Source organism: Nicotiana sylvestris, chromosome 4 (genome assembly GCF_000393655.2).
Source record: "Nicotiana sylvestris chromosome 4, ASM39365v2, whole genome shotgun sequence".
In the NCBI taxonomy this organism is placed as follows: domain Eukaryota; kingdom Viridiplantae; phylum Streptophyta; class Magnoliopsida; order Solanales; family Solanaceae; genus Nicotiana; species Nicotiana sylvestris.
In genome coordinates, this window is record NC_091060.1 from 161,664,750 (window position 1) to 161,674,579 (window position 9,830).

The following is a 9,830-nucleotide window of genomic DNA, read 5'->3' on the forward strand; positions in this document are numbered from 1 at the left end:
ATACCGACTAAAAAAGTAAATAGTGAATCCAACCACCTATTTGTGTAAATATCACTATTTTGTTTTCGGGTTGCAAACTACAATCTGTTGCTGAAACTAAATGCACTCATGTTCATATAAAAAGTATTTATATTCTCTATCCTTCCTGAAGAAATACGCTAATTATGATTATGTCAGTACATTGACATATCCTAATTTTGTTTTCGAGGGTGCAAGTTGTTGCTGAAGGCCACTTTGATATTTTGTAAGCTAAAGTACATCTGTTCCACGTTTTTTTTAAACACGAATAAAACAGGCTGAACAGAAAAAGATAAGAACAAAACTATAAGATAAGTTATTTGTGGTTATGCTACATATGAGTAATTTGACCATCGCATAATCAGTTGAATGTCACGGTTAGGGGTGTACATGGACCGGGTTGGTTCAATTTTTATCAAAATCAAATCAAACTAATTATGTCGGTTTGGATTGGTTTGATTTTGTCGGATTTTTTCGTATTTTTCAATTACATATATATTATTTCAATCTTACTTTGTTAAATTTTTTATAAGTAAATATATGTTTAGTAAAAATTGACAAAATTGACAATAACATGTTCTTATGGGATATTTTTCGTAGTAACATATGATAGTTATTTTTTCAGTCGTCTGATAATAATTTTTCATTGAAGTACACTTTCAAGGTTAACTGAATTTAATAGTTAAACATAAAAATCTACCTATATAATGGTATGTTCTATTTAATTTTAAGTGATTGAAATATCACTTCAAATTCGAAAAAGATATAAGAATTTACTAGATCTTGACATATGAATATGGAAGAACAAAGAGATTGATGCATTTCACTAACACTTGATAAGAAAATGATCATATGCAACCCATTATTTTAAGTTTATAAAAATAGAGCACTTCATATTTAACTAAATATTATATCTCATAAGGGAACCACAAATATTTTTAGACACTTTTTTAAAGAAAATTCTATGAAAAATCTTAATATATATATAAAAATTACATATTTATATGTCGGTTTGATTCTGATTTTTTTTTACTCGATACCAAATCAAACCAAACCAAACGTAATTAAACGTTTTAATTTATTTGATTTGACTTTTCGGTTTAGTGCGACTTTCCGGTTCGGTTTGTACACCCCTAGCCATAGTTTATGCAAATAATATGATAATCTGCTGATATATGTGTTATAAGTGTGATTCAATCTATTGAAGAATGAAGACCAACAGACCTTGCGATCATCGAGCCCAACCGCACACATATCATCTGAACTTGTATTATGTCATACAAAACTCTTCACTTTCTTTTCTTATTTCGATGTTGGATTATTTAACAGCTTGTTTGGATGGTTGTTACGCATTATTTCATAATGTATCGTATCGTATTGTATTGTATTGTACTGTATCGTTTGATAAATACAATGTTTGGATAGATTGTGTCGTTTGCCATCGTTTCATGATATCACGCACCAACAATATGAAGAATAAACTTGCAATGTTATAAAGAAAAATTATGATACAAGGTAAAATTACTATATAAAAAGATAGGTATAAATGATAAAATAAAATAATTTAATAATAATAAAGGGTGAGATTGAGAGAAAAAGATAAGGTAACGACGTGACCACACAAAATCGGTCGTTACATAAAGTGACACATTTCATCGTTATGTAACGACAGATTTAACGATACGATATAATAAAATTTAAATAAAAATTAAAATAAATATTATATTTAAAGTAATAATACAATACGATACAATAGGTAACAATCATCCACACAAGCTGTAAGGTGACATGTGCTCCTCCTTTTTTCATAAATTATGTCAACTTAGAAGCCTGTCAATATCGTTGGACCCATTCAAACCTATAGAATTACGGTCTATTTCACTTCCTAATGAAGCAATCCTAACGCCAATTATTTTACGTTATTTTTGAAAAATATATGCCGAATTCCGAAAATTGAGGGAAAAAAATAAAGAAATGCAAGGTGACATGATTTTGACTAATGAATTTTGCAAAAAGTAGTTCTTAACCTTATAAACGTGTTCCAAATTTAAACAATTGACATGATGGACTACCGAATTTTTCAAAACGTAATTCTTAAACGTTTTCCAAAATTCATTCTGAGCAAAAACGTACTATATTAATCTGTACTAAATTTATAAAGATGTCAGAGAAGAACAGAATATACTAATCAATAGAGCAATTTTTGCACGCGTGATACTGCATACCGGATGGTTATAAAAAGAAACGCCAAATTGAAAGGTTCGTAAAGATTCACATCGCGACTCCAACTCGTTGGAGCTAAGGTGTTGCAGATTTGCTGTTTGTGGTTGTTAAACACTTAAACTTAGGTTGTTTTCAAAAGTCAAGAACTTTTGTAATAAAAAAGAATTATACTCCAATTAATTCCCTAAACTTCACATATGCAAAAACTCCTAGCAGCCATCAATTAAGATTATAAATAAGATTATCACTTGGGAGTGAGGTGGAATGGTTAAGACTTAGAGACTCTTACATCCTTTAACGGAGGTCTCAAATTTGAGATTCAAAGATGAAGAATATTTTGATAAGGAGCTTTTACCTCTTTAATGGACCTACCTTACGAAAATGGATGTATGGTAACAAGAATTTTATACTTTATTTTACAGCTTTTTATAACACACAAATTGAATTACACTGTACATCAAACATGAATTGAATTTTACACATCATCTATAACAAATTAAAGCTCTAAAGTATATACAAAACTAATTAAAGACAAGGATGATCTTGTGTGCTCCAAACAACTGATTTGCTACTCTGAGATTTTGTTTGTATGAGGTGACTTGAAATCCCTGAGTCTTTTTTCTTCTGAAAGTAACTTCACAAACCTAGCAAAGATAATATGATCAATTCAATAATTAACACGAAATACTTTTCATGGTATTAGTATTACTATATACTTATAAGTACTATATAAGATGGTAATATTCAGAAGAGAATTGAATTACCTTTTCAAAGTTTCTTCATTTGTGCCACCATTTTTGCATTGTTCAGATAGACCTGTCTGCAGGTTTACCCTTGAAACTGGTTTCTTCAATAAAGTTTTCCCTATTTCAACCAATTTGTTCATGTTTTCTTTGGTTGCTATATCAACAGAGGAGTTTGTTCCAGTTAATGTGTCATCCTACAATTGATGAACAATATAATTATCTTAATTAGTCAAGATAGAGTCATAAGATCTAGTACTTTATATTTTTCAATATTATATTTGAAATAGTTTGACAAATATATATAGACACTAGTATAGGAAATTTGTATATTATCAGGTTATTCAAAAGCTAATTACAACTAATTTTTTTATTGCAAGTATGAAATGGTATAACTTGCAAAACATGATAAGTGACATGTTACAACAGATGGTATAACAATCTTTTACGCTATTAAAGTACAAATTAATTTCTATTTGAGAATAGGCGGATCTCCAAACAAATCAGCTTCAACTGCATGTCTAAAATGTATTAAAAGTTTATTCAACTAATTGTTTTTTTTTTTTTTTGTAGCAAAGCAAGATAACCCGCAATCAAGGAATAGACGCTACCATCCCCGGGGAGATTGTATTATCTCTCTACCCAACTTCTCATCTAACTGCAAGAAATTCTGTGGCGGAGGCAAGATTTTCGCTAAAGGGGTTCAAAAAAAATTTAAAAATTTAAAAAGTCTTGGGCCAGTGGGAATTGAAGGAGCAACTTCAAAAAGATTTTAAACTCCATCGACCACTAAGCTTATATATATATATATATATATATATATATATATATATATATATATATATATATATATATATATAGATGTGTGTGTGTGTGTGTTTGTGTTTGTGTTGTATCAAAGGATTCAAAATATAAGATATAGAGTCACAAAACGAATCTTGCCTGATATGTACAATATACCCTTTCTAACCCCCTAAATCCGCCCATGCCAAGAGAATTACGACACTCAAGTTGTCAAATAATTTAGGGTCAAATAAGAAAAATCACCCCTAAGAGAGAAGCTCAATAAAATAAGTTAATCGGAGTTTCCCGAAAGAAGGTCCCACCATTTAATTGACTCTTAGAACCTTTATTATTGGTCTTTGGCAACAAAGTTCAACTTTAAGGACGAAAAGGGCGATCCGTCTATTTATTAACAAACAATACTTATTAGTTTTTTTATTTTTAGGTTTATATATAATTGTACCTGAATACGAAGGTAATTTTCTTCAGAATGAAGAGCTTGGAAGACAACAGAAATATGAAGATCAACCATATCACCACTGGCTTGAGTAAAAACATCCACAATTGGAGTTGAACCTCCATTAAGAAGCCAGCCCAAGATACCCCATTTGGATGCAATTTTAGCATTATATTTCTGTTCCACTTTTGCTGATCCAGTGCCTATAGATATCACCAAAAATCTTCCATAATCAATGGGCTTGATTGGAAAGAAATCTGGGTTTCCGGTCATTATTTGTTGGGTCACTTGGCTTGTAGCAACAAGGGCCTGAAATATTAAGCAACCAAGTCATATAGATTTCTGACACTACACAAAACTCATAAATAAAGAGGGGGTTGGGGGTAGAGATTTGTTTGGACTGCTTGGTACCACAAAAGCATTTCCCGAAAAATAAAAGTTATTTTTTTGGTGTTTGATTACAAGAAATCAAAAGGAAAAAAAAAATGATTTTCCTCGCTCACAGGTACTAAGGTTAGTTTATTTACAATTATCTAAACTTTTCACTTTATACTACTTGTTCTAGAAGACGCTTAGACAACAACAATAACAACATACCCAACATAATCTCATTAGTGGGTCTGGGGAGAGTAGAGTGTACGCAGACATTATTCCTACCCCGAAAAGGGTAAAGAGGCTATTTCCGAGAGACGTTCGGCTTAGACATTATTATTAATATCCAAACAAAATTCAATTTGCTTATTATTATTATTATTAGTATTAGTATTATTATTAATCTTTAGAATGTAGGCAGCCTTACATTCACCAGTCAAAAACCAACCACAACAATCCAGTGAATTTTTACAAATGGGGTATGGGGAGGAAATAATGTAGAAAGTATGCAGCCTTACCAATTTTTCTTTTCCATGAAATATAACTTTCGTCGTACCAAATATAGTCAGACAGAAAAAAGGATAAGAACAAGGATATAGGTGAAAATAGTTGCACGTACTGGATTGTTAGCTGCGACTCCACCATCAACAAGATTGAATTCATGAAAGTTGCCATCTTTGTCTTGAGTCTGAAAATAATGTGCAGGAAGATACGTTGGAGCTGCAGATGTACTGGCGCATATATCTGAAAGCTTAGCATCCATTAGTGGTTTTTCTCTGGCCTGTTGACATTTCAACATTATGTTAGTCTTTCCCTATTAATTGATCATAATGCTAGGCTATTAAATAGATGGTTTGGACTAAACAATTAATGAGTCATATTATGGCGAAACTATGTTGGCCCAAGGAAATATTATACTTGTTATTGATTTAAAAATAGACTTTGAACATCCTTTTCCTGGTTTTGCCATTGAGTCATAACCTAACTCGATCATTTCAAAATTATTTTTTATTTGTGTATTTATCTTTTTATAATTTTGAATTATCAAGTCAAGCTAATAAAATATGTTTCTTTTATTATCCTGACTATCTATATCAAACAAATCAATTAAAAAAATATTTTTATATGTTTTAATAACTTTTTATTTTTTTTGGGTCAATGTAGATTGCATAATTGACCAACTTTTAGATAAGCTATCTTCGGTTATGCTCAAAAGAATATGCCAATGTTATATACTCAGCCAACCTGCTCAAGTTCTAACTAGTTGAGCATATTATATTTTTAGAGGCTAAATTTGGGCTAATTTTACACCCCCTAATTAAAACTGATAAATTTGTGTCTACTGCAGAGCATAGACCTTAAACAAGTCATAGTAATTATTACTAATCTATATTTTTCATGGAAGAGGAATAAGCAAAACTAATGTTCTCAAGAATCAAAATTCCAGAAAAAAATATTGAGAAATATATATATATATATGTTTAGCTGCTTCCAAATATAATAGCAAATAAATATACTATATTTTTTTTATATATATTAGCATTATATACATACTTTATGCATTTTTTGGCTAGCAAATACAACCGACCAATCAATTTTATATTTTGCAAGGAAGCGCATAGGCAAAGGAGAGAAAAGTACGGGTACCTCAAAAGTGGAGAAAACTTTTGGTTGTAAATTCTTGATATCAAAAGTTGGAATAACCACATTAGTCAATGTCTCATGTAACTGAGTCTCTCCTAATTTCTCCTCTATAACTTGGTGAAGATACTTCCCATTATACTTTGGTCCCATTAGAGATTTCAAGGTCTTCATTACTGATCCAAACAGTATCATCGATCTGTAATAAAGAGCAAGTATTTAAGATAATATTGTATTTGAAACAAGAATTTAAATAAAATAGTAGGAAATAGAAAAAGTTACTTCTTCTGTGGAAATATCTTAGGGCCATGTTCAAGATAGAAGGGTTTTATGTCTTTAGCAGCAAATAAAGGACGCTTGTCTTTGTGTGGAGCTGTTAGCATGGCCGTGACAAGACCTCCTGTGCTTGTTCCTGCAATTATATCGAAGTAATCTGCAAGCCTGGCATCCTCACCATCCAATTCCTATGCATCCAAATTTGGAAATCTTTAAATATAAATTCAAAGTACTAAGCATGTACATGAAATGGTTGTTCGAGGGCACATACCACTTAAACTCTAAACCAAGACGACATAATAGAATTTTTACGTTGTTAAGTCACATAAAAGATCTACATTTAATTACAAGAACCGAGTTAAAGGGAGGCAATAGTGTTCAATAAAATTCCCTTCGCTAAAAAACTGTACTATTTGAATAGGTTAAAAATGACTTTCTTATAAATGAACTTTGGATTCTTTTGAATCTTAATAGAAGAGAAAATTCTATTATACTGGCAAGAAGGGTTCAAAATTTTCTTTAGATTACATGTACAAATCCTAGGTCTGATACCCTAGCATCCTTTTGACCCCTTTTTAAAATTTCAGGCTCCACACGTAAAATTCTTTACCGAATTTGACGTTAGTATATATCAGTGTAACCTTTTAATTTATACAAATAAAAGGCGTTATATATAGAGGACAATCAATTAAAGTCCCCTTCATTTTAAGAATCTAGAAGGTTATAATGAAAGCTTAATTCACCTGGAGTTGAGATTCAAGATACTCAAGAATAGTAGCAGGAATTATTCCCCTAATTCCACCTCCATCGATGCTGAGAATGGTTATGAGTTTACCATAAGTTGGAGGCTGCAGCTTTAAAGAACCACATGATGATATTGCCTTCTCCATTTTTCCTAACTTGGTAATTTTACGAATTTAAGAGTTATATATATATATATATATATATATATATATATATATATATATGATGGACTATATTTTTTTTTTTGAAGCAAGTATATAATAACACAACAATGCTTAAACTTTTTATTGATCTTCAACAAAAGGTCGAATCATCTATTTATAGCCCTCAATGTAAGTTTAAAGAAACTTCCCCACAATGCTCATCAAATTAATTGCTTCAACCACTTGCAATCCTGGATATGTTTTGAAGACCGATAAACTTTATTTCATTCTAAGAAAAATCAAAGGGCGATAACCACGAATATATCCAGAACCAGTCAGAGGCGACCTAATTAAATGGCAGTGCCTAAAACTTTCACGTTACGAGAAAACATTTGAGACTCGTATTAATAATTTTATACGAATTGTTCATCAATATTGTTTTAGTTTGTAAATTCTATAAAATTTTGATTGGTAATATAATTAAGACGGAACTATAGTTATCTTGCGAACAAAATATATATGGTCACATCTCTTTATAACAATCATCCTTTGTAATAATACTTCACTAAGTTTTCTTTGGAACGTACTATTCTTTATATTATGTTATAATATGTTCTCTATAACAATATTTCACTATAGTATTCAAAAAATATTGGAACAAATGAGGTTGTTATAGAGAGGTTTGATTGTACATATAACCAGGGGCGAAACTACATTTGTTAAAGGATGGTCAATTGACTACCGTTCGTCAAAAAATTACACTACATATATAGGTAATGTATTAGATTTGGTATATAACATATACTGAACACCCTTTATCAAAAAAAAAATTCACTTCTTTCAAATTTGAACATCCTTAAAAAAAAATTTTGCTTCGCTGAGGATAAGTCAAAAGGGCAATGAATACTTGTACTTGAACAGCCAATGAGGTATTAATCACCAACCACTAATATAAAGGTATGATGTAAATCATGCAAGATTTGAACATCTATAATTAAGTACAGCTTTTTTTCACATTATCATGTTGCATGCTAGGTAACTATAGATAATTGCTTATAATTACAATGTCAAGTTAAATTACATAGGTAAGATAAAATTAAAGTTCTTTAATTTACGTCGTTGGCGTATGTATAATTTAAATTCACCTTGAAAAAATTAAGTGCATTATGATTTTGTTCGTTATATGGAAAGGTGATAGCAATCTCTCTATATCAGAGGCGGACCTATGTAGTAATTATAAGGTCACCGGCACTCGAGAGTTCGACAAAAAATTTGTGTATACTTATATATGTCTTTTTTAAAAATAGTGATATATTAGTAGTAGTACCCGATGTACAAAACAAAATTTGATTGAATACAAAAATGCATTCATAACCTTTAAGTCCTGATCCTGCTCTATATTGGACAAGCAAATGTACTTTCCCATTATCATTTTAATTGTCAAAAATCATTGAGTTGAAGAGGAACTTTGCTCAACTAAGCTATTTGAGTTTGAATTAGTAGACTAATAATGAAGGGCATTTTGGCCCCAGTTACAAAGGAAGAAAAGTATCAGTATAGTCCGTCTGGTACGCGTTTAAGATGTTTTCAACAGATGTAGCTTTCCTATTCCTAGTAGTAGTAGTAGATATGAATTATATGTATCTTCTTATCAAAAATTAAAAGCTCTATAATTAAACCTAAAACAAATGTCTATTCTCATTTTTGGTTTGTAAGCTCTCCATAGCCAGGAGCGTGCGCATCTTATACCATGCGTGTCACAGGGCACCGCTTGATCGAAATTTTTCGCTAAATATTTATAAGAAAAATGAAAATATTAGGGACACGTATAGAAAAATTCCGCTTGTCATTATAATAATTTGTTCATTTACAACGCTGTTTATGTAAAATTTTGTGTACGCCATGTTAGAATGAAGGAGACGACTGTGCAGTGCTAAGTAATGAGCCAGCTGTCAAGTTAGTTAGGACAGCTGGCAGAGTTAGTGCTGGCAGAATTAGTTGATGTTGTCAGAGTTAGTTACCAATAGTTAGTGATCTTAGCTTAATTAAGTAGAGGTTAGTTGTGTCTATAAATACAGAGTTATATATGTTATTGTTTACACAATCAAATACACAAAAACGTTTCCTACTTCATTTCTCTCCTCCTCCTCCTCTTCTTCTTCTTCTTCTTCTTCTTCTTCTTCTTCTTCTTCTTCTTCTTCTTCTTTACACGATACTGTTTCATTGCTCCATTAATGAAGTTCATGACCTAGCTCAACTGAAGCTCAACTCACATGGTATCAGAGCAGTCTTGACTGGGAGTATATGAACAACACAATTTTATTGTCAATTCTAGTAATTGATCTTCCTCTTAAGCTCAACAATGGGAAATGATAAGATCGATTATAGTCATCCACTGTTTCTTCATCCTTCTGACATGCCAAGTTCAAT

At 31.1% G+C, this 9,830-nt stretch overlaps 1 protein-coding gene across 1 annotated transcript; it reads right to left on the minus strand.

Annotated features, from left to right (window-relative positions):
• Positions 1–2,634: 2,634 nt before the first annotated feature.
• On the minus strand, positions 2,635–7,440 carry LOC104243913 (patatin-like protein 2). Its single transcript, XM_009799188.2, has 7 exons — positions 7,257–7,440; positions 6,520–6,701; positions 6,244–6,436; positions 5,216–5,377; positions 4,231–4,533; positions 3,006–3,181; positions 2,635–2,885 (listed from the first exon to the last, which is right to left on the minus strand). Exons 1-7 carry the CDS (start codon positions 7,401–7,403, stop codon positions 2,810–2,812), a joined length of 1,239 nt encoding a protein of 412 aa, XP_009797490.1. The 5' UTR covers positions 7,404–7,440; the 3' UTR covers positions 2,635–2,809.
• Positions 7,441–9,830: the final 2,390 nt, after the last annotated feature.